The sequence below is a fragment of the Anser cygnoides genome, chromosome 19 (genome assembly GCF_040182565.1).
Source record: "Anser cygnoides isolate HZ-2024a breed goose chromosome 19, Taihu_goose_T2T_genome, whole genome shotgun sequence".
NCBI classification, from domain to species: Eukaryota; Metazoa; Chordata; class Aves; order Anseriformes; family Anatidae; genus Anser; species Anser cygnoides.
In genome coordinates this window covers 4,567,647-4,592,994 of record NC_089891.1, presented here as the reverse complement: position 1 = coordinate 4,592,994, position 25,348 = coordinate 4,567,647, and the positions used below count along the sequence as shown (strand labels likewise).

At 41.4% G+C, this 25,348-nt stretch overlaps 1 protein-coding gene across 15 annotated transcripts in view; it reads right to left on the bottom strand.

Moving 5' to 3' along the window:
• The window catches only part of TNRC6C (trinucleotide repeat containing adaptor 6C), a 295,946-nt gene that overhangs the window by 68,938 nt on the left and 201,660 nt on the right, over positions 1–25,348 (bottom strand). For 12 of the 15 annotated variants that reach the window (XM_066980035.1, XM_066980037.1, XM_066980036.1 and 9 more), the window contains 3 exons: positions 12,953–13,052; positions 12,008–12,029; positions 11,376–11,486 (listed from right to left, as the gene is read on the bottom strand). In XM_066980035.1, coding sequence (XP_066836136.1) covers positions 11,376–11,486; positions 12,008–12,029; positions 12,953–13,052 — 233 coding nt within the window. Of the gene's footprint in view, positions 1–192; positions 743–11,375; positions 11,487–12,007; positions 12,030–12,952; positions 13,053–25,348 lie in introns of those variants that run through there. The other 3 variants (XM_066980043.1, XM_066980047.1, XM_048075875.2) reach the window with 2 other exon arrangements.

Sequence of the window (25,348 nt, the reverse complement as noted above, 5' to 3'; positions counted from 1 at the left end):
AGTCTGACTCACAGCATACTGATCTAAATGAAAAAAATATACCGAACATAGAATTTGTGTTTCAGTTCTTTCGATACCTCCCTTTTAAATCTAAACAAGATTTCGAATATGCAGCCAGGTTTTTCCGAGTGACTTTCCCAAAGACAGCCCCTTCATTGGAAGTTTTTTGTTTAGAACAAAGAGTTCGTCTACCTGATAGCGAAGCCCAGGCTGACACAGAATCTGAAGCAAACTCTTCATTAATGCAGCTTAAACTGAACAGATTTTTTATGTCTCCACTGCCATCGTGCATTAATGCCATATGTGAAAAAACTAGATTTAAATTATTCAGAAACACAAAGGAAGTAGCTCCAGCAGTTTTCAGGCCGTCTTCCTCTCAAATCTTCAAGAAAATGCCTTAAATAAAAGCAAACTAAATTCTGAGTGCGTTTCTGCGATCATTTCGCAGCAGCTAAGATGAAGCCAAAAAAAAGCTCGGCTCAATTTGTTGAACACAGCCTGGCGGAAAACCTCTTTTGTGAGAGGGCTGCAGCCCCAGCAGGTCCATTAACGGCCGGGCATTCCCGAGGAAGCTTTTCACCGCTCCTTGCGATGCAACTCTGGCATCTCTGAAAAACTGAAGCAACCAAGTTCACTAAAAAGACAGCGAACGGAGAAAAAAGCGCCGAGCGGCGCCGATCCATCTGCCAGCGCTCGTAGGGCGGCAGCAGCGGTGCCGCTATGCAAAGCGGGGCCGCTGCGTTTGTTGTTTGGGATGACAGCTCCCGCTCCAGCAGCCTGTCACCATAGCAACTTTCGGTAAGAACTCACAATGCACCCAAACGAACTCCGAGCTAAATTAACTTATTGCATGTCACCAGTGAGAAATGACTGTTCAGAGGTAATTTTCTGTACTAATATGTAATGGAGTTAACTCTCTAAATTGAATTAAATTAATTAAATGCCACTCCCAGTAAATCAGATTCTATTACATGAATGTTAAAAGAAATTAAAGATGTTTTAATAAAGATTACTAATAATAACTTAATATTATTACTTCATTTTAATTCAAAAATTCTGCTGAGTTTATTTTAGACACATGTCTTCCCCTTACTAGGAAGGAAAACCTAATTATACCACATGCATTTATGTGCATATATGCACGTATTTTATTTATATTATATGTACACATTTATTTCATATCCATGTACTTAGACTTATCCAAAAGAAATCACACCAGCATTGTAAGGACTGTTCACCTGCGAAATATTGCTTGGTTTAACATGTGAAATCCTAAGCTTTTCTTTCCCCCCACAAACCTTGATCATTGTTGATAACTGTTGATAATTTTCCAAGCCTTCAAGGATTGTGTCCAGCTTCTATAAAGTTTTATTTCTGCTGAAAACACTTTGCAACAAGTCCATGTGCAGAAAAAGAGGAAAATACTATAGCTGTCTAGGCAGGCCACAGAAACAACAGGTCTTTAATGGCTTTAGAGAGCTACCTATTAATGTATTAACTTTGTTTTTTAATATGCTGCTTCCTGCACGTTCGAGTAGGGCAGTCAGCAAGGAGACAAATCCAAGACGCCTGCATCGCCCCGTGTCAGTACGGGGCAGGCTGTAACTGCCAGCTGATGGCGTTCATGCTGGCTGACCCTGACGTTACCCTCGGCTCGTATTAAAGAGTCACCAAAATACTCCAGGTCAGAATTACCAAGGGCCATTTAAGCAGTCCTCCTCCGATGCGTGAGCGGGCAGCTGCGACAGCAGGGGGAGCACAAGGCTCCAGATCTGCCACCCCTGGGGGACAATGAGGGGGGACGATGACACCAGCCCCCTGCGGCCCCCAGAGCAGGCTCGGTTCGGGCTCTGCTCAGCACCCAGAGGGAAGTCAGCGCTGCCATGAAAAGAACACTGTGTAAAATACAGCAAGTGTTTTAAGGCATGTTCTGGATTGCAATTAAAAAACAGCCATAAAAACAAACGTGCAAAGCACGGGCGCAGTAATGCAGTGACCATTTAATGGATTGGAAAGTTGTAACCTCGAATAAAATACTGCCTAGATCCCAGGTATCAGTAAAATGAGATTACGGATTTAAGTTTCCATTGTTATTATGTGTCTGATTTATTATCCAGAAACTTTAAGTTAGAATTAGATTTTTTAAAGTCTTTGTAGCCATAAGGCACCAAATCACAAGGTCTTCATATTCAAAAATGTATTTTAGCATTCAAGGTCCAAACTGGAGAAATACTATACACACTCACGGCATCAGCTCAGTTATCCTAACTCTTCATAAAATAATGTGAATGGACAGAACACTACGGATCAAGTGTTTAAGCATTTTTCCTGATGTAAATGGCTTTTAATTAACACTCTCAAGAGGGAGTTAGAATGCTTTATCTTACGTCTAAGAAAGTAACTAAGGACCTTCACTGTACAAAAATGGTACTGCCAAGGCAACACAAATTTCTGAAATGTATACTGAAAGAAAGGTGAGACAGAGACGTGGGGCTTGCTGTTTGGCAAAGGAGAAAAAAGGTGAAGAATGGGCACCCCGGTCTGGTTCATCTTCTCTGGGAAGGAAAAAAGTACATCGGAGCCAAACAACTGAGGCAATTGAAGATGATCTCCAAGATTTGATTTCCCACAGTGACTATTGCACAAATTAGAAATAACTATAGAACAAAGAAAAAAAATAAATCATGACTCTTGGAAGATGGCAGACAGTAAAGTATGAATTATGATGGAGCCTATGTCAGAAACATAGCATTGGATATATTATTTTCTTCTTGCTTCATTCAGAAGACTTTCTCTTGCTGAGGAGAGATGCCAGACAGACAGAAGGGAAGAGAAGGGCCTCCCTCAAACGTGCATGAGAAGAACTGGAAGAGGAGTGGGTCGGCCCACCACCTCCAGCACCGTCAGGAAGCCCTCTCATCTTCTGCCAATCGGGCCTAAACAACTGCAGTGCGAGCTGCTGGGAATTAAAGCAAACGATATATTCAAATGTCTACTTCAGAGCTCTACCTGCAGGGAGCGAACAGTTAGAGAACAAAGAGGAAATAGGGGAAAAGGAGAGTTGGAAGAAGAAACTGCGTTATCAATTCAAGATGCTTACGGAATTAGAGAAGAGGCCACCTGAAATCTAGGAGCTCCTTAATGCAAGCTGAGTTCAGAGAGAAATAACTGAGCTACAAGAACCAGCAGCAGCACTGCTATGAGGCAGTTCAGATTACAGAGCTGAACGCCGGACTCAGCTTGAAAGGCATAAAAAAGCCTCAGATTTTCCTTGTAAACAGCAGTAGTAAAATTATAGCTATATAGCTTAACTCAGACGTTATTTAATAATCCTCCAATTACAGATATTGTATTTAAAAATAATTCTAGACTAAGTGGAAGGATTTCCAGAGGAGAGAAACATAAATGACTATGGTTTGAAAAATGGCTTGAAAACACCAGCACGAAGAAAGGCTGCATGAACGGCTGAGTCAAAAAGAGGATACACAAAAGGCTGCTGCGGGGAGGGGAAGGCCTGCTCTGCACTTACCAGCAAATCAGACAAGAATGGGCTTAAATTACAGGAAAGACTGTTCAGGCTGAGCCTGAGACTACTTTCCAACAATAAACAGAATGTCTTTCAAGAACATCTGTCGGGCCTGTCTGACAGCGCGGACATGGCTAAGACAATCCCTTCTTGTTTGTCTAAAGGGTTGTAGCTAGTCCTGCGAGCCCAACACTGCAGTGTGAAATTTGGAGTTTTTAACGAAGTTGAGGACTTGTCGATTCTGGAGCTTTGTAACCTGTACGCTTCAAAACTGTCCTGGGAGAGCCTGCACAGCCTTGGAGAGGCCAAAGGTCTGGCTCTGTAAAGACTGCTGGAAAAAAAAAAAAAAGACAACTTTGGATTTGGCTGTTTTTGCTATGTCAGAAGTGTTAAGGGCATCCTGAAAACGGGAGGATGGATCGTCAGGAAGCTCTGTGATGTGACAGGAGAATTACTACTGCCAACAAGGAAGAGGCAATCAAGAGCTGGAACCATTCCTCAGGTTCAGCTGGGCCCCTTGGGCAAGCAGCAATAGTTGCCGACATGCTCTGGGCAGCTGAGGAGTGCCAAAAGCATTTGGTATTGCTGTTAAACACAGGTCCCACAAGGCTGCTGAGTGTTAGCCACTGCTGCCGTGCCTCAAAAGCTAGGGCAGGATGCTTAGCAAGGACATTCCCTCCTCTCCGGGTGATCTCGGACCTGCAATGAGCCGCGTGAGTAAGCACCTTCAGGAAGCTAATGCACACCGCGCTGCCTAAACCTGTTCAAGAAGAACCGGAATGATCGGATGCACAGCGCAAACACGGCCAGCATGCTTCAGAGCATTTACCGAAGCGTGAGCTGGTTAAACAGACATTTTAAGTAGTTGTGCAGAATTTGTAAAGTATGGGCTACCATCTCTAACAACTCAGGAAAAGCATTAAAATAATCTAGCAAAACACAAGGAAGTCAGGAGGCAGACCGGATTCTCAGAGCAGAGGAATGTCAACACCAGATAGCCAGCAGGAGAACACAAGGTCCCTCAAGCCAGAGGCTCCACGCTTTGTAAAAGAATCAAAACACTTCTTCATTTCCTTCATTTTCCCAAAATAACCCTCTCCAGCATCTGCAGAGTGACTACCTTAAGAATGTGCACTACTGTTACAACGTAAAGCTGGCTTCGTCCTTCCCAAGGAACGGACCAAGAAACCTTGGAAAGCTGGCATATGCCTCAAAACAGTCTGGCATCCCATGTACCGAACTGAGCCAAGACATTTGCTCTCGCCTGATGAACCTCTCTTCAAGCTTATGGCTTGCAGATCTCACAGACAGTACATGGGATACAAGCCTCCTCCAGGCAGTAGCATGATAATCTATCAATAGAAAGTAGTCATCACATTGCAGTTAAAAGAAAGCTGATAGATTTTCATGGAGAAGACAATCACAGCAGCTTAGTGTTTCCCATGAAAGAGTGACCTAAATGAGATAGTCCTCGAGGCAGACAAGAAACTGCCTTTATATACACACATCTTTGAATAAGGCTAAAAGCTAATGACAGACTTTAGTTCAGAAGGTGAAAGAGAACCAAACTGAATAAAATGTGTAAGCAGAGCCACAATGCCACTTGCAAGAAAACACATCTCAGACTGCTGGGTGGGTAAGAAAACTAAGAGATGCAGGGTGTTCCTGGTTCATGCTTCTCAGCAAACACAGAACAGAGTGATGGCATGTCAAAAATGAAAAATGCATCTGCTCTCTAGTACTAGGGCATATATGCTCTGGTGGACAAGAAATCTCAGACAACTTTCTATTTAAAATTGATAAATACATATTTGATAAGCAGACTGATAAAGAACAGAATGCATCCTATTGTCTAAACTGTTGTGACGCCTGAGAGCGCAACAGTTTGACTGTCTCACAGTCTACGTGTTTAAATGTACTACATTAGGCAATGCCCATTACTGAAAGAGAGGTCTATTGCTGAGTATGGAAGTACACACAGTGGGCAGATAAATAATCATAAAACAGCATGCAGCTTGATCATAACAGCCACTATTATCATTGTGTAGCTGTGCTAAAATTGATATTCTAGAATGTACAGTTATCAACAACTGCATTGGCAGTTGTTGTGTTTTTCAGAAAGCAAGTCAGGGATTTATCTGAGAGGCATTAGCACCAAGGGGCACCAAGAGAATTAGCTCCAGATGAGAAAAGCCAAACTGGTGTTACCTAATTTGCTCTTAGTCTCTTCATGGCTACTCTTAGAGATAATGTCCAGACTTGAAATTTATCAGGCAATGGACATCGTAAAGAGAAATCTGATGAAAGCATGTAGCCCTGCTGCCTTCAAACAGTACGTTTACAGCATTTGAAAAATACTTTCATTTGTGTCTAGTGTCTGAAAGCTCCCGTTTTCACCCTTTTTAAAAAATAAATATGCACAGGTAGGGCTGTTACCATCTCAAATCTGATAAGCCCACGTCATTTTCTAATTGAGGAAACTGAGAAAAGGGAAACCACATAGAAAAGTAGAGAAATACTCTGCCTGGATTTATAAAATAAGCACACGCCTAAATTTTCATGATAGGAAACTACAGCAGACTGTATAAGGCAGGGGGTATAAGCACTGTCTCTGTGGAGTACCAACAATATCAAGGACCTCTGACTTGAGCTCTTACCCACTTTCCTACGCCCAGCTGAGGAACCTGAAAAGCCTTCCAAGGCAACCACCGAATGAGACTGGAGTGCTTACTTGAGCTATAAGGAAAAGAAGAAACTCTGCAAAGAAGCTGAAGCACTTCACTTCTTCAGAGGTCAGTTGTCCTGTAAATCCTGCTCAGGACAGGAGCGCATTCAGAAGAACATCGTTTCTGCTTTATTTTCAAATTACCCTGGAGTTTTGTGTTTGTTCTCTTTTTTAAGAAGAGAATTACTTTTTGCCAAAATCCTGTACCACTTGTTTTGGTGCCTCATTGTCTGAAAATGGTGTTTATTTGAATGCGTAAGAGTCTATAACTTCACAAGAGCTATAGAAGACCTAATGCTTCAGAACTGTCCTTGACTGCAGGGTTCAGGCTATTAAGCCTTGACATACTCTCCTGCAAAAAGACACCAATGCTCATGCCACAATTAGTCTCTAGATTACAAAACCAGCAAGGCCAATACAAAAAATGCTCACAAAGCAAAACAGAGCTTGTAATAAAAATTATCCATACACTTACTTGCTACCCTAATTTTTTCTCCTTCACTTCATAATGGCAGGGTTGAACCAAGATACTCACGGTGATGCCTCACTGAACTATCATCTCCAGAAACTCAAGATGGCTCATCACTGCCATCCCACATGAAACAAAAAAACAACTTTTTTTTTTTCTCTACGAGTTAACTTCAAGCCTCCACAGTAATTCTGCATGCTTTGTCTTCTTCTATATGCAAATTTCTCCTCCTAATGCACTCCCACCTTTATAGCATTTTCTACTCTTTTGAACCAGTGTTACGGCAGGGACTCTACAAATTATCTTCACATTCTGTTCTTTGTAGATTGTAAAATTGTAATTACTTCTCTATCAGAGAGCTGCTATCTCAGTCAGCTGTGAGAACAAATTCATGTTTGTTTAAAGATTCTTATAATAGCAAAACAACAAAACGATAACATTTATCAAAAAGAAAACATATTTATGTTATAAAGCCTTAGCGTGCGGCACGGGGTTATCATTAGGTTATCAAATGACTGCGTATTACGATCTAATTGAAGAACTTATTACAGTGCTCCCCTTCCTTCTGCAATGATGATTTATGGCACATTTTGTCACTACAATGTTAAAGCATTCAGTACAAACACAGCACTTAACTAACAAGATGGCAGAGGCAGATATTCAAGTATAACCTATAAATACTCAAATGAATCAGAGGTTTTAAGTCTGTTGTAAATCATACCTGATTCGTAGGTTGAAACATTTCCTAATCTTGTATAAAAACCTCTGCTGGCCCCTATAATAATATGACACAAACTAGAAAAGTTTAAAGCTTAAAAACAAAAGACTAATTGTGTTACACACAGTCATAATTCTACTTAAAAGTACTGGTGAGGTTCTCCAAAAAGCCTACGCTTTCTTCTTTCCTATGGAACTACCCTTAAATGTGGGTAACAGCCAGAAAGTGGCTGTTAACATACATAAAACTGCATTTCTGCAGAAACAGATCTGAGTGTAGGTTGAAGGAAGGTAATTCACATCCAAACCAATGTGAGCAAAGAATATTAAAACAGCACATTTGGGTAGGGTAAGTGAAGAATCAATTCTAAACAATGCAACAATCTACATGCCTGATTTTCAAATGAAAAAAGGTATGCCACTACTTCTGCCATCAAAACAGAAATGCCAGAGCAGGGGACACGTTCTACTATCTTTCCATCCACTCTTTTTCCCTTTTAACTTCCATTTATAATAAAGCTGATTGTGTCCCCCCAGTAAAAATATACTCTGTTGCTTGTAGTATAGAAAATGTGCAAATTTAAGAAGTATCTGAAGAAATTATATCAATATTTGCAACACCACAAGTCATTTTTTTAATCAAGCAAACACGTATTGTTAAATGCTTTCTCTTCTTTTAAGTCTTACCCACTTTCCCATTTTCTGCTTGGAAAGCCCACACCAGTCTTCCTGGTCAGATGCCATGAACACACTAAAGACAGACCTACAGGCATCATGAAGATCCTTTAGACTGAAGGAAAAATATCCTCCAGATTTCCTAATCAAAGGTTTACCAAAATATTTTCTACGTTCAACTGAAAATGATAAATAGTTAACTCGTTTTCCTTCTACATTTGTAGATTTTACACATACCTTCAATGCAGGTAACGCTAGAGAATTGGGTAGACGCTTTGCCTGTCAATAACCATGGTAGATGTTTGGGTAACACAGTATTATTGCCACTTAAGCTATTCTATACCAGCACTTCAGGTTCAATTTAGACTAAGTGCACAGATTTCAGCTGGGATGGGGGCAAAGCAGTCAGGGACACGGTCACTTGTGTGCTGGCTAAATCTGTAGCAGCTGGCTGGAAGAAAAGCAGGCAGCAGAATGCCTTGACCTCATAGTATTCATCACAATAACTCTCTATAAAAAGTCTTCAGTAGTTATTAAGTAACAGCCATTTACCATACTGGGGACTACTTACTGCTCCGTGCAAAACTCTTGCTGGTAGTTAGAGCTGAATGTTTTCATTACAAAAGCCTTTATGTACAAAGTTTCTTCATCAAGTGCATATAAAATGTCAAGAGTTTATGCATTCAAAATAAACACTAATAGGCTTTGTTCAATGGTCCCGTTCTCAAAAAAAAAAAAATTACCATAAAAGAACAGTAACATGGAAGTACAGTGCACAGCGTGCAATACAAACACGCTCATTTCCCACCTCATCTAATTCAGCAGCACTGTTCTCCAGCTGAACAGGAAGACGACTTTAATTTGTTTTCAAGTAATTGAGAAACATCTCAGCTCCTTATCAGTTCTTCTAATCTTTTTTCCTTTCACACATTGCCTACAATTGTTGCCAACAGTATATCCATAAAAGATTCAGCCTAAAAAAAAATACTCCAGCAAACAAAGCTGCAGAAAAAAAAATGGAAACTTAAGAAGCTGTTATGTGGAGAAGACTTAAAGAGACGGTTCTTTGTTTAAACAGAAAAAATAATTTAAGTTGTTTAAATAGACACGAGAGCAATGTAAGGGAGCGCTTCCTATCCCTGCACCTTCAGAAGCAGCCACATACCTTCCCTCTGTTGGTGGAAACCTGTGTTTATTTTGGAAGGCTTTTGTGCTCCGCATCACAAATGAAAACATTCTGCTGGGTTTGAGGCCTCGGAGCAATAGTTAACTGACAACACACCATGTACACACACCCACAGGAAACCTCCTTCCTCCTCACCAGTTTCTCTTTCCTGAGGCCTCACCAGAGACTGAACATGCAACAGCTAGCATCAGTTTACAGCAAAACGTAACTACGCACACGAAGCACACGAGATGGGACGGTAACTTTATATTTTCTGTTGTACAAGGAAAAAAAAAGGAAAATGTAATACTAATACAAGATTTTAAAAGCACCTCGATCACACCACAGCTTTCTAGTACACAGTAAGCCAACCAAAAAGGCTAATAACCTTTTCTCCTTCTTGGCAAGTCCTGCAGCTTCCTTCATTCTAGTTACCTCAAAAAAGTGCCTTCTTCAAAAAGGCAGCTGAGAGCAAGTAAGAAACAGCGTAAGCACGTTGTCCTAATCAGCTGAAAAACAGAAACTGAAAAACTGTTCCATATCTCACCTCTGGTTGTACAATTTTCTTAATTCTTCTCGAACAGACCCAAATGGTGTGAGTACCTCTCGTTGCCACAACTACTCAGTTGCAGAACTGAATGATACAATGAAACTTGCCTTTTTTTTTTTTTTTTTTAACCCTAAGTTACCACATTTTGAGGCAGGATACAGCTTCCCCTGCACATCCAGGCTGGTCTCAGTTATTGGAAAGGTCAGAGTAAAAAAGTCACATCCATACTGTAAGCAGCTACATGAAGTTACATCTTACCTACCAAAACCTGAATATGGTAATCTTTTGCGAAAGGCTCAGTCCCAGCTCGGTTTTAATCCTTGGTTTCAAACACCATGTATATGCAATAGCTGCTGCAGTCACTTCACCCAGTTTTATAGTGTCATCTCATCTTTACAATGCATTTAATTGCTTTGTCCCTCATATAATAAATTAACTAAATTCAGTGACAATCCCTGTGTTGCCTTTAGTTCTAGTAGCATTTGTCATTCAGCCTTGAACATAAAACAAAATACTCAGTGCAGTACTGCACTTATAGCAGTAGCATAGGACACTTAAAGACAACGGACAAAAATCTCACGGAGAAATGCAGTCCCTCAATTTAAAACAAATGAACTCACAACTACACCTGAAAAAAAATGAATTCCTATCATGTTACTTTTAAAAACTTACATTAAACTTTATATTTTCAAACAATTAAAACCAAAGCTATCACAACAAAGACAGAAATAGTATCTCACCCAGGAAAGGAGATGGCACTGTGTTTCAATATAACAGAAATCAAGACCCATTATATTATCATGTGAAAATGAGCTTAATTAGTTACTTTGACAACAAAAACATCTGCCATAGAATTATGATATCAAAAGTCATTACAATACATTATAAAACTGAAACCTCTTTGCACAGAAATGAGTTGATTCATAGAACAAAGTATGTATTACTTGGAAACAGAAATACTCCATTTAGATAGAAACCCATCATGTATCTGAATTTCAAATTTTTCACGTGCTTAAGATTTCAAGAGGCTTAACTACTTCTGCCATCTTCTCTACTGAAAGCAAAATCCACTGTTACAAACTACAAAACATCTTACAAGGCAGATGCAACAGAATTCAGATTCAAATTTTCTGATTTCACATTTTCTTCATGAGAAAAAGTTTGAAAAGAAAAAGATGGAGTTTCAGTAAATTGCTTCTCAGTTTCTTCATCGGGTAGTTCAAAGACTATTTTTCTGAATTCAATATCACTGGAGTGAGAATTAATCTCTGCTATATAAATACATAAAAAGCTTTTGAAACATAAGTTGTTTTGCCAATCCCATATGTTAGGCTTGGCTCTTCTCTAATTCCCAGTCTCGGGAATCTGGGAAGCTGTACTTGCCTGTCTGTCACCTAATTATGCAGCAATAAATAAGAGTGTATATTAACGAGTCCGGAACTGTTCTACAGCCCCGAGTTCTGTGTGGTGGCAAAGGACAGGCTAGGAGGAAAAAAAAAGAAGCCAACAGCTGCAGAAGAGAGGCATTACCTTGGCTCTCTTCCTCACCTTTTTTTAAGGCTGTAGCTTCACCAACATTTCTCCTGGGGCACAGATCTAGTGGCTCACTGCCCCAAAGTGGAGAGTGTTTTGCTTCTTTCTGCTGCTTCCTGGACCATTCTGCAAACCAATTCAATTCACTTATCAGAAGAAAACCCACAGAGAAAGAAAAAAAAAAGGTGGTGATGGTGGCCATGGGGTAATAGCTTTCTCATGAGTTCAATCTATTGAATTTACTCACTGAATTGAGTTGAATCGTGCATAGAGGAGGAGAGGTTTACCCCTGGTGGCAATTAGCTGTCTTTGAAATATCTAAATGACTACTAGCAACTAAATGGAAAACTACATCTGTCCTGAGCATTAGAGGAAAAGTATAACATACATTGTGCTAAGTTGCAGAGATATTTAATCCATATATTCCTGTCAAAAAGTATGTTATCCAGCAAGATCAGCAAAGTAAAAGCTTACGCTGAGAATCCCAACATGAAAAGTTGGCTCCTCCAACCACGCTTTAGGAATAGAACTATCCTAATAAGATATTCTCTCCTCGTTAAAAGAGAACATAATTAAAAGTACAAGCACATTTTTAAGCATGCCTTAAGAATATCGGATGGTTCACAGAAGAACAAACATGAATTTACCTTTGGTTTTTTGTTCAGCAGCCTGAAAGAAGAAAAGAAAAAAAAAATCAACTGCTTGTCAATATTCAAAGGGATATCTAGTAAATGTATGGCTGTAGTCCTGACTTTTTTGCAGAAAATGCTTATATAAATCAGGCATTAGTTCTAATTAATGATCAGAGAACGTTGATTTAATTCTGTAAACCAGGAAGGTAAGAATGGCTATCGCTGTCTGACAAGAGCCAAAAGCACATGCCTACAAGACAGTAAAAATCACGGCAAGCAGTATGACAGGACCTCCCACATACCCACCCAGCCTTCCATCACTTGAGGTTCTGAGTTGTTCTGAAGTAAACAGGATGTCTGTGACCCTTTTAAAACTCAAGAGAATTCAATTCCATGAATTTGTCCAGTATCCCTTTGAATCCATATATATTACTAGCTTAGAAAGAATAACCACACGTTCTGTGAATCTTTTAAAATCTGTTTCAAATCTACCTGCTTTTCTTTTTACTCAATGTGGTATTTTTATACTGAACAAGAGAGAGCAATTTCCATCCACATCCTAAAGGCCACATAGGATTAAAACTAACTTCATATACATGAAAAAAAGAAGGCAAGAGAATGCAAACCACAGAAAATGTGCAATGGCCTTGGAATCCCCAGCCACTTCAGTATCAGTTTAGCCTAATCCAGTTAACTTTGCACTGAGGTTGCCAAGGAGCACTCACATGACACAGCTGTGGAAGCAGTAATCTACCATCAGTGGATGGTAAGCAGCTTGGGGCTTGCTAATGAACCGTCACAACTACTTTTGCTGAGATCTTTTGACCACAACCTCACTCAAAATCCACGGGACTGCTGAATTGTGTCAGAATTATTCACAGAAATAAAGATTGCAAAGTCAGTATCTGTAAGTTACAAGCAAGTGTGAATATATAATTAAAAACAGTAATATAAGCAAACCTTTTTCTGAGCACCTTCCTTCTTTTTCTTTTCTTCCTGCTTTTTCTTTTTCTTTTCTTCCATCAAATGTTCCTCTTCTTGTGTTTCTTGTTCTTTCTCCCTGATGGAATAAAGGTTGGGAAGAGCTTTTCAGTACGATCAAGTTTATCTACGAAGCTAAATAACCCATACTAATGTTGCTAGTTTGCTAACTCTCATGTCTAAAATGGGCTGCTTTTAATGCTGTAATAGAACCATTATGAAAAAGCTGTTCCAAAACTGAAACAAGTAACGAACAAAACAGTAGGGAATGCAAATTCAAAAATAATAGGTTTTATTTGAAACTCCTTTCCTCAATCACTCAAAACTACTACTTAATATTAGTATGTTCTATGGAAAGAAAACTTGAAAAAAAGGAACAAAAATAGCTAATGCTGGCTTTCTTTAGCTATGATTCACAACGTACCTTAAAGATTATGCATGAGTACATTATTTTTGAATTATTTTTCTTTTTTCACTAAATACTTCATTTCTCATATACATCAATTTTGTTCTCAAGGGAAAAAACAACTGTAAAACGAGGCCCAGATGAATTCAAATTACTGTATTTTGTTTATTTTCTGTTATAAACTCTAGCTGAAGAATTTGCATGACTATAAAAAGACTGTTCCAGTGTCATCACGGTTAAAACTTATAACTAGGAAGTCGTCCCAGACCAAGATGAAACTGTATTTGAAACCTCCCCACTTGTGTTTTCTTTGTTCCTCACTGTACTAAGCAGTTATAACACTGAACCTCCCCCAGCATCTTTCCAAGCAAATACCAATGCAAATAATTCATTTACTTTTCAATAACTATTTTATCTTCCTTGACAGCTCTTTAGGGCCCGATCATTTATCAGCCTTACAGATCTTCTGAGAATACTCTGTTTCTGAGGGGCTGAAACCATTACTATTATTATTGGATTAGATGCCTTCAAATTATTCATCAAGATTACTCTTAGCCTAACTTATTATTGCTTTGCATTGAACTTGCCAAAGCTTATGTCCTTTGTTGTTGTTTAGATTGGATTTCTTTTTTTTTTTTTTTTTTTGGAAAAAAGGTCTTTTTACTTATCATACTTTGCTCACTTGCTTTTGCACTTTAGGTACAGAAGCAGATACTCTGCAGATCCTGCACGTGGTGTTTTCAAGCAGTGCCCATTTCACCTTTTAGCTGTTTCTTTTATTTTCCTTTTGCTCATTTCGAGTTTGTACATTCTTACATAGCTTCCCCTTTTTAAACAAGGAATATTGTGCGGTTTAGGGCTTCAGCTGTTGAAGGGTGATTTGTTTTTTGGCTTTTTCAGTTGCCTGCAAATACAGATTTTGGCCACTGTAGACAGTTTAGTGCTTACAGAGATCCCGCACAGTGCTCCAGACTAAACCAAAGCAGCTTCCCTTTCCTTGTGTTTCCCAAACAGTAAACATTACAGTAAGCAATTCAGAGGTCTAAAGATGGGTGTTGATGCCCTTTTTAGACACATTAGGGTATCCAAAGTATTTATAGAAATGACAGGTACGGCGAGACCTCCAGGAGACCCAGTCTGGAAGAGCAGCTGGAGGCCAGGCACATCTGGGGTGCCTGCTGTACCGCTGCAGGTCAGGACACCTGAGGTGGCATCAGGCAGCTATACTTTAAATACCTCCATCCATTCCCGTCACGACCCAAAATTCATCACCTGCACAACTGCCCAAACTCACGCCAGTTTCCAAGGGCCACGTTGCAGACATGGCGCTGTAAATCAGTGCTTGAGGAGCACGTGCTCTGAAGAGTTGCAGATAGGTACCAGCATCGCACAAACACTGAATTTGAAACGGGTTTAAAACTGCAGCTTTAAATGGACTGTTCTAGGGCTTTGCAAAAAGCAATGACTTACTCTGCCAAAAGGAACCGAGTTGAAACCGTAATAATTTGACTTTTTTCCTGTTAGCTCAGTAGAACAGAAGTCCCCTGGATTTCAGTAACTACAAAGAACAACATCCACTCCCTACGTTTTCAGTGCCCCCTGCCTAAGTCCTACCAGACTCTACAAAGCCCGTGTCTTCAAGCGATCTGTCCCAGGCTGCCAGACTACTACCAAGGGAAGTTCTAGCCTTTTTTTGTTTTATTAAAACAGCAGGTGACTGAAGCAAGTCAGTGCAAAGTAGGAAACTTTTTGGTTTCCTCTTTGTACGACTTAAGTAAACCGATGATGTTATAGCAATTCCAGAACACCACAATTACATACAGATCCCTTTTAATAATCAGTGGGGTATTAAAAAAAAAAAAAAAAAAACACAAAAAACATAGAAACAAAATACCTAGAAACCACAGCTGCTTAATTTGCAGTTTTCTTTAAACTATGAAAGTACATACTTTCCAACTTTCTTGTTAGGCCTTTTTTTTTTTTAAAAAAAATACCAAGTTCCTTTAATCGCTGCCAAAGTCTCGTTACTTAAATCGGACTCCAGTGCACACATCTCTATTTGTCCTGTCTGTCAAAATCTGCCTTTCTGTCCTCTAAAGCTGGTTCTGTTTTGTCATTTCCCAAGCACTGCTAGGTGTCATTCCCTCCCTACTGCAGGTAATACACCGTATCAGAGGATTTTCTAAATCAAAGAACAGCAAACATTTTGCTCCATTAAAAATACAATGTATTTTATTACTGTATTATCATATCAATTACAACATAAGAGGTAGAAGTGCCACTCCTAGTGGAAACCTGTTTTTTTATTTCATTTCTGAGTTTAAAATAGCCTCAAATTAACTCAGAAAATGATACTATAATTTTTAATGGAGTTCAATTTTCAAAACTGATTTACATAATGACACTTCTGAATACATATGCTTTAAATATGCTTAAAATAGAAATAAAGCTCCAAGTGGCCTCTCAGATGGCAACTCTTGCTGTCACTTCTAGGCAGAAATTAGTCATCTAAGAGCAAAACAAAAGGAAAACAATAAAAACATTGCTATATAAAGTTTGATTACATTGTCAAAGGCATGTGTTGTAGTTTTACTTCCTGAGTGACAATTTAATCTTTATTACAGGAAACATGCTAAAAAAATGAATACAAAGCTTGTGATTTAAACCAGAAGTGTCTTATAACGTATTTGTATGAGTTTGCCTTTCTCATATATATAGATCTGAAGTATCAAAATCATGGGGGATTTTTATAAGCACAAATCAGCTTTACTTTAACATCAGGTGTTGGTTTAAAAATTGAAATTAGCTTATTAAATCTGAGCCTAAAACCAAGGCTATCTTTAAAGTACTCAAGCTTAGGGAACTCACCCAGAATAGTAAAGCGAGATGAGAGGTCACAGTACAACTCAAGAGAACTACGGTTACTTTCTGTCAGTGTCTATTACACAAGGGCTTATTTTTTCCTCTAAAATAAGTAACAAATCTAGGTTGGTTTTATTTTTTAACCTAAATGAAAACTTGAGTTTTCTACTTGCATCAGATATGGGATCGCTTTCACATCTGCAAGTGCAGCTGGCATTTTGTACCAGCACCAAAGTGACATTCTAACAGGATTTTGCAACAAGCCTTTTGGGAATATCATATTCTTTCACAAACTTAAAGCAGAGTCTATCCACATTATTACAGACAAGGTTATTGCCCATCCAGTGCCTCAGTTCAGAAGTTTGGCAACAGCCAAGGACCAGGCAGAGGCAAGGCCCTCGCCTGCCCCTCAGCGCCCCACGGCTCCAAACCCAGCGGCCCGATGGGTTTTGTTTGCATGTGTTTAAGCTGCTGAGGGTTTATTTACACATGAAAACTGGCTGGAATACTGCTTCAGCACAGCATCCGTGATCATGGCACCTTTGCCTGGTTCAACGCAATGAGCTCTAGTACCCGAAATGCCAGCACAGCTCTTCTGCTTCCCTTGTCAGCAGCAAAAGCTGCTGTTACCGACAGAAATCCTACACATTAAACACACTTCCAAAGTATTACTCTGGTTTTGACTTCCCCCACCTTACAACAGGGCACCATGTGCTTCTGAACACGAGCATTTGTCCTCACAGTGATGGGGGGGGTTCTTAAGCTAAACTTACACGGATCTGAGAGGCAATCGCGGCCCAAAGGCCTTCCGGAAGCCACTACAGGAGCACGTGCTGGTACCAGTGGTAACGGGGGTCTGCACAGCATACACATGAAAGACTAAATAGCCACCTAGCATGGTACAGGTTCAATTGAAAACAAAGAAAATTACTATTTAAAAGGTTCTTTAAGATCTGACTCCAAAAGGTCAGAAAGAAGTGGCTGAGATCATGAAGGTAGAATGCGGCTTAAAGGGCGGCAACGAAAAAGGGAAAATATACACAAAATAAAGAGTAGTGAATACTGGAAAAGCGGGCTTTGATTACTTCAGAACAACTGAAGAGCACTGTCACACAGGAAAAGAGGTGATATGTCTTGGAAATCACATGAATCCAAAGGCAAACGTGGACACCCTAATCTGGAGGAGGGGCAGGGGATCACCGCACCACCAGGGCTACCAGAAGGCTAAAGCAAGACTCCATGTCCGCCTGCTGCTAGCTGGGTTTCCTCTGGCACCCTAATTCCGCCCAGCCCTCCATGACCCTTCTAGAGCAAACACCAGGGCAAGGCAAAGAGCTGGCATGGCTCCAAAAAGCACCAGGTTTTCCCCCTTGGAGTCTGGGCTGCCGTTAATCAAGAAGAGTCAAACTGGTCCCTCACTATGAGCTTTCCAATCACCTCAAAACCAGAAAACGACACGCAAGACTAGGTCAAATAAATAAGAATGAATATAAAAAAAACTGTACAAACATGGGTACAAAAATGAGGAAGGTCAACAATCAACTGGTGCTGCGCATATAAAAAGTAATAGTAAAGCAATCTCTAAGTGCTTCTGGAATAAGCAGGGGAACAATTTGTGTTACTTTGTGGAAAAAGGGGCCTCTAGTGACAGATGACCATCGAAGGCTGAAGTGATGGCATTGCTCTTCCTGCCTCAGTCTTCACTGAAGGCTGCCACCCGCCCGAACCGGTGCTGTGCCTGCAAGAGGTGACAGCTCCACGTGGGGACTGGCAGAAGAAGAATAAACAAAACAGAAAATGGAACTAAATACTTTATTACCACTCCAAATAGGAGATCAGGCCAGCAAAAGTAAGAACAGCTTTAAAAGTCCTCAGAGAAATTGGATGTTTTTCCACTGGCTGGGCCTGATGCAATTTACTGTCAGAACAACTGTGTCTAAGTCCTCGCCGATTACCTTAAAGAATCTGCAGAAGATGGATGGCACCCTACAAGACTAGAAAATGGCAAAGATTGTGCCTATAACTTTAAAAGGGAAGGCGTAAAAACATCAGTACCAGCTAACAAGGATTTGTGAAGAAAAGCTACATCAAATCAGCCTGATTTCCTCCCCCCCCCCCCCCCCCGCCCCCCCCGCCCAGCCCATGGCATAGCTACAGACATTTTTAACAAGGAAGAAAGGGGATGCAATACAAGTAATTTATTGACCGTTTAAGCAAAATTTAAAGCTTTGTTAATAAAAACACGGATGCTTTATTCATTTTCAAAGAACTAGGTAGGGAACGTAAGCTAAAGGAAAATACAGTAAGATGCCTGCAAAGCAAGCAGACTCAGCACTTCCCTCTCCAACAAGGCAGAGTGCCGCTGGGTTTTGTTGCAATACACGCGTGTCCAGCAGCTTTCAGTAGTTTTATTAATCACTTTGCTGCTGGAAAAACGTGTGTGTTAAGTTTACAGAAGATGTTAAGGCATGGGGCTGCAAAACATTTAAGGGCAGAATCCAGAACTGGATAAACTTGAGATGTAGTGTGAAAAAAGCAGAGTGCAATGTAGTAGGAGATGCAGGGCACCGCATGCAGCAGGAATAATCATGTGCCTCAATACAGCAGGGGGAACAACGGCCTGAACACCAGCTTTGGGGAGAGAAAAAAAAGGTTTTTACACCAGATCTTAAACCAAAGGCAAGGCAACAATGTCACAAACAGTCAGAAAGTCATTACTGGTGTAATAAGTCCAGTTTTGAACTATGTGCTTCAACAGTTTAAACTGCAACAAAGGAGATGTGCAACTTTCCACATTGTAGCATTATATAAAAACAAACGTTAGGAGACATACCAAATCTTTATAAACACATCTGGGGGGAGAAAACAGAGTATCTGAAGAAAGGAATACATTTTTATTTAAAAAAAAAAAATTAACACCAATATAAGGCCAAAAGGACACAAAGACAATTAGACTGGAAATAAGAGGCCTCTACCCATTTGTGAAGTAAAATCCTACGATAGCCTTTCACACAAAGTAATAGGGGAAAAGCCCTCAGCGACGCCACTGTGGATGTGTTATATGTGTAGGTGTGATCACGCAGCTTGAAACTAAGCCCTCTAACTTGAAAGTCTGGGTGGAAAAAACTTGTCCCTATGAGGAGTCATAAGTGAAGCTTGAGGAGCATTTCTGTTTGACCTCAATTTATGATTTATTAATCCCAGGCTCTGGGGTTTCCAACTGCCAAATTACATTCCTGTCCTGCACTTGTCACTCCTTAATACATAATTTGACTTGATGGGATTTCTCCCTTCATCTGAAACATCAAATTATCATCCACGGCTAACTGTGGGTCTGGTACCTTAATCTTCCCAGTATCTGGTCAACTTCTCTCAAAGCGTGGAAGACAAAGCTGCTCACCTAGCAGGAACAGTTGATTGTCTGACTTCTGAAGTCACCCAGAAATTCCACCAAAATTCCTGCACAGAAGCTGACCTCCCTAAGACTGTCCTTGATCTTTCCTTTTACTCTACAATGCCGTTTTGGCTCCAAGTCTTCTTTGTGTGCATTTTTGTTTTCATTTGATTTGTTTACAGATTACCGTAGGTATCTTCAGACCTATGACACCCTCTGGACCCTTGCCCACAGCCACCTGTAATTGCAAGGGACCAGACGTGATCCCCACAAACTCCCTTCCAGGCTCTTTTGAAATCTCAGCCCCTTTTACTACGGTGCAAGACATGCACAGACAACTTAGCTCACTGCTGAAATCCGCGCAGGGGCATAACGAAGCTGCCATTTAGAGACACACCAGAAACACTACAGCTTTAGCTGAGAACAGGATGTGAAAAGCGCCATATTCAATTAAAATATCATACTGAAACTATGGGGAGATTATAGGCTGCCCAAGAGACTGAGTTAATAATCTTGCTCTTACAACCTGTAAAATAGAAATTCCACGATCAGGAGAGAAAAAGAGCGCTTGCCTTACACACCTCGACCAAAGGCTGCATCTCCAGCGGCAGCAGTGTCCTAAACTGGGCCATTTTGGATTACTGGTTGAACAGCAATTACGGCCTGACAGCACGGCGAGGAGAGCACCGCCTGCTGTTCCCTGCAGGACCAAGGCTCTCGCTGGAGGTTTCCAGCTCACCCAGCGTTAACTTGTGACCCTACTCCATATACACATAAGATAAGCAACCACTGAAGCAAATTAGATTAGAATAAAAATAAAGCAGGCTCAATAGCAACTATCATTCAATTAAAGATTAAAAACAAAACAACCAAAGAAACCCACGCAGCTGCCTGGCCTTGTTCTAGCCTCTGCTAGCTGCCTACCAGTCACCAGAAGCAGAGAGGAAAATCTCAGAGAAGAAAAATCCTTTACAAACAGAGAACACAGGTTAACTATAACCGGTAGGTCAGATGTACGAGGCTTGACGAGAGCCCGTTTGAGCACTGCCCCAGTCCCAGTGCATGTCTGTGGGGTTTGGGGGTTTTGTTTTTCGGTTACAGACTTCCTTTTGTTCACTCTCCTGGATTCTTACCAGACAGAGTACTAATGAGAGTACTAATGAGAATGCTTCAACAGCCGAGTTACGCCTTCATTATGAAGCAGGGAGTGCAGACCGATACCGAGTGGATTTGTACACCAAAACTGGGTGCAGAGGCCTTGACAGCCACTGTCCCCCACCCCAGGTGAGTTTATCGCTTGAGACTACAGCTAGTCTGCTCCCAGGTACCGACAGCTCACTTGTGGCAGGAAAGCATTAAATGCACGCTTGGAGCACGTCACCCAGTTCAGTTTCATTTAAAGGAATCCACTCTTATTTAAGAGCGATTGTCATGCTCAAAAATCCTCTGTAAAGTGAATTGAAGCACAGTATAACTGAGGATAATCACGTTTGCTTAAACATAACACTGATCCAAATTAACACTCCAGCACAGATGATCCTATAGGGCCCAACGCTGCTGTCACACAGGCACGCTGCCCCTTCTGTGGAGGCGTTGCTCTCCACAGGGCGTCCATCCCACTGATGCACCTACAAAGCTCCACTCCGGGGCAACCAAGTCCTTGGCAGGGAAACCCAGGCGCAGGCTGGAGCACGGCACGCCAAGCCTCTCCCTTACGCACATTTCAGGCACGAGCCGTACCAGCACTCGCTCCCCCAGCCTGCTGAGAACACCCCAGCAGACCAGACCTCAAGCACCCCACCCTGTGCACTGCTCAGCCTATGCAAGGATCGAGCAAAGAAATTAAAAAAAAAAAAAAAGAAAAAACCACCCAACCAACCAAAAACCAGAAAGGTTTCCATTACATTCACCACCCATCGCAGGCTACAAACAGCTAGAAACATGCTACGAACAACGTTCCCCTCCCCCAGCAAACAGAACCAACTCCTCTCTTGGAAAATTAAGCTCCAGACTATGAACAGTGAGCACGAGATTTAGTTTCAGTGCTGCCTCCCTCCCAGGCCGGACGATATTTACCAGCAGCTGATGGAGCATGTGGTCCGGAGCTCTTCCCCAGTCTTCCTGGGACATAAACACAAAGGGAAGCAGCTTTGCAATCCAGCAACTCAGCAAGAGCGCAGCCTATTTGTCTTTTCCAAACGCTACCTTTGCTATTTTGGCTTCTGCAACTACACGAGGAGATGAGAGCTCTGTGCCAAGCGAGGCAAAGCCCCCACGCCGGCCAACTGCTCGGCTAACTATCACCCATCGGCTGACCGAGGCGCAGACACAACCTGTGGACAAGGCTCCGGCTCGAGTTCTTTGCCTGGACCTGCAGAACAGCCAGAGCAGCGCTGCTTCCTGCGGGGAGGCTGCAGAGGAGGAGGCCAGGAAATAGGAACAGGAGCAGCAGCTCCGCAGGATGTTTTGCCCCCGGGCTCTCCACACGAGCTGACCGCTCCTAGAGACAGGGCCGGAGGGACACGACCAGGCACAGAACAGCTTCTGTGTAGGATTCCGGCAAGCAACACAGCTGAATGCTTGTATTTTTCTGTTAACAGACATGAAAGGTACGTTTGCATTGCTAAAATGATGTAGTTTTGCCTGTAGGGCTTCCAGTGCCCCAGTCCTTATTTCCCTCTTTGCATCAGCTGTGTGCCAGCACGCAGCTATTTACCAGCCGTGCATGTGCCCGACTTCAGCACAGACCTATCTGTGACCTCCAGAGGACTCCTCCAGTCCACATTTTCCTAAATGTTTCCAAAAACGTTCCACCGCTGAGCAGTGGGAGACTGCAGAAGGGTCTGTAGGCAGGTGGCATCCTGCTCCACCGCCCCGAGCACCTCTGAGCACAAAAACACCAGGGAGGCCCAGGGCACGGCCACGGCCCACGAGGGAAGATGTGCCTCCAGGTCTAGAATTGGGAAAAAATAAATAACAACGCTATCTCTCACGATGTAAGAGCTCCAAATGGTTCTCCACGGTACAAGCATCACCAGCAAGAGGTGGGATGGAAAAGGGAAAGCAGATTCCTTGCAGGAGCCAGGAGGACAGAAAGTTTAATGGGAACGTGAAGACAGAGCTGCAAGCTGTTGTAAAAAGTTTATTCCTTTGAAAGATTTTAGAATACACAAACCCTCAACATCCTCCTCCTGTATTTTTAAATGTGTTGGGTGAGCTCATTGAGCATTCAAGTTGTTGTCTTCAAGTTTTCCAAATACCATTCTATTTAAAGGCACTGTGAATAGGGAATTCAATTTATCAAATGAATGAAAGAAGAATTCTTAGTAGGAACCCTGGTGAGCTAATCAAGAGTCACAATAAAATGTCAGGGGTCCTGGAATTCTCCACAGGAGGTTAACACCAAATGTGATCTGCGTAAAGGAAGACAAAACATACTACAGACTAATAAACTGTACTCAAAAATTGTGCACTGCAAATATATGGAAGTTTAAACAAATGAAAAAAATACTGGGTTTGTGCTCTTTTTAATATATCCCTCCTGTTTAACTACAAAAATCAAAACATTGCCCTCCATGAACATTTCTTTCAACTTAAGGATAACACATCTTGCATCAGTTTAGTTTTTGTTCCAGTGCATCTTCAGCTGCAATGCTGTTTTCAGAACTCCTACAGCAATACAACACAAGTTAGACAAAAAACCCTTGCATTACTGTCTAGCTAGCCTTAGGCTGGAAACTGAACCCACAGATTTCAGAACAAGGCTTACTCTATTGGCCAAAAATTAAGAAAGCAGAAAGGTCTAGGCTAGCACCTTCTCCTCCACAGCTCTACCAAAGAATTTAAAAGATTATTTCTGTGTTGCTGAAAAGGTAATCCTTATTTCCATTAAGTTCATCAAGTTTCAAAGTTCTCTGTTTCTCCACCTCGCTTTCCGAAATTAAAGTGTCTGGGCACCAATTCCTGCCAATAATAAATCTAGCAAATAACAGCCAAACTGAGCGTTTTCATTTTATATTGCAGTATCAGACCCATGATCAGAACGGCCTGTCGGATTCCATGTTTCAGCTTAGCAAACGAACAGCTTCTCCCCATGAGGGAAGGAGAGAGGGGGTGAAGAGAGAGTTGGGGAAAGGAAGCAGCCGTAAACGATCTTCCAGGACAAGAAAACCAGCTGCAGTAAACACCATTTTGGAAATCAATTTATAGTGAGTCACAATCCTAGTAATGACTATTTCATGCCTTCAGTTAGTCCATGAAATGCCCAGGGGAGCAAATATTCTCAGAAAGATAGTCAAAACGTCTCTACATGTGTTATCTGATCAGTAGAAGCTGACAGAATTCCAGAAAAATCAGTTCTTGCTTGCCTGGATGCTGACAGAGGGGACAGGGACATCACGGCTGCGATGCAGTTGGACTATCAGAGCATCGCAGCACCATCCAGACAGCCCGGGCTGACAGACACCACCTATTCTATTTTCTGCAAAAGGAGAGGGTCTTGTTGTCACTGTACGATTTCATCTACAAGTTTGGGAAGAGCATTTTATCTTCACCAATGCAATAAAAACAACCGAGGGTCCTTTTTAAAGCAAATAGTTATGTAAGCATCCAGTCGATAACACAGCCATTGCTTTATTCAATCATCATGCTTAAGGGTAGCAGCACAGCATCAAGACTAAGGAGTTCCTGGTACCCAACGAGACTTAACTGGATTGTTCTAAAAGTGACGGGTTTCAAAAAGCTTGATTAGCAGAACTATCACAGAAGTAATAAATATCACACATTCATAAAGCTCTCGTGAGCCCCACAGAACATCTTTCACGCAAACAGTGCTATATTTATGCAGTCTCCTCCTCGATCGCAGCAATTCCGCTACTGTGACAGCCCAAATTTAGTTCCACACCTGCACCAGACACCCACATTTTAGGATCATATTAGAAAATATTAAATACCATTTAGACTGCCACTACTAGGCTATCGTACCAGAAGAACATGCTATATTTTCCACATTCATTTATTTTTAAACGACTTTAAAAGATAAACCTCTTTATAGTGCATTATCAGCTAATATTACAAAGAGAAACCAACTACCTTCACAAGCAGGAAAACGCAGAGGGACATTAAAAAGAGATGTGATTAGCGCTCTGATGCCAACAGGTTATTTTCAGCTACCAGCGAGTTTTTGCAGCGTCACAAAACCAGAACGAGGTAGAACATCGTCTGCATGACATCAGAGACGAGGCAGAAGCAGACCTGCAGCGAGGTAAGGGCTTTCTGCAGCGAGGTAAGGGCTTTCTGCAGCGAGGTGAGGGCTTTCATTTGCAGCCAGGGAGGAAGAGCGGCTGTCGAGTGAACCATCCATTTCAAAGCTGAACATGGGGCAAAATTCAGACTACAGGTGTTGGAAGCAATTCTCCTAGGTTAAGTGCGCTTGTGTAACTGACCAAAATATTAAGAGGGAAGTGAGACCTGCAAGCAGAGACTGTTTTTAGTAGCAAGCTACCTGAAGAGTCCTCCCTGACTTACACGCACTCCTGTAGTCTACGCTTGCAGCGCTTGGAAACTAACTTCACCTTTCACATAAACACCACCTACAAGGTTATCCTTCTGAGCACACACTGAGCTCAACCAAAACCACTGCAAGCAACGCCCGAGACCTCCTCGGGTTTTCTGCTAACAGCATGGAAGGAATCGCAGCAAAATGGCAGGCAGC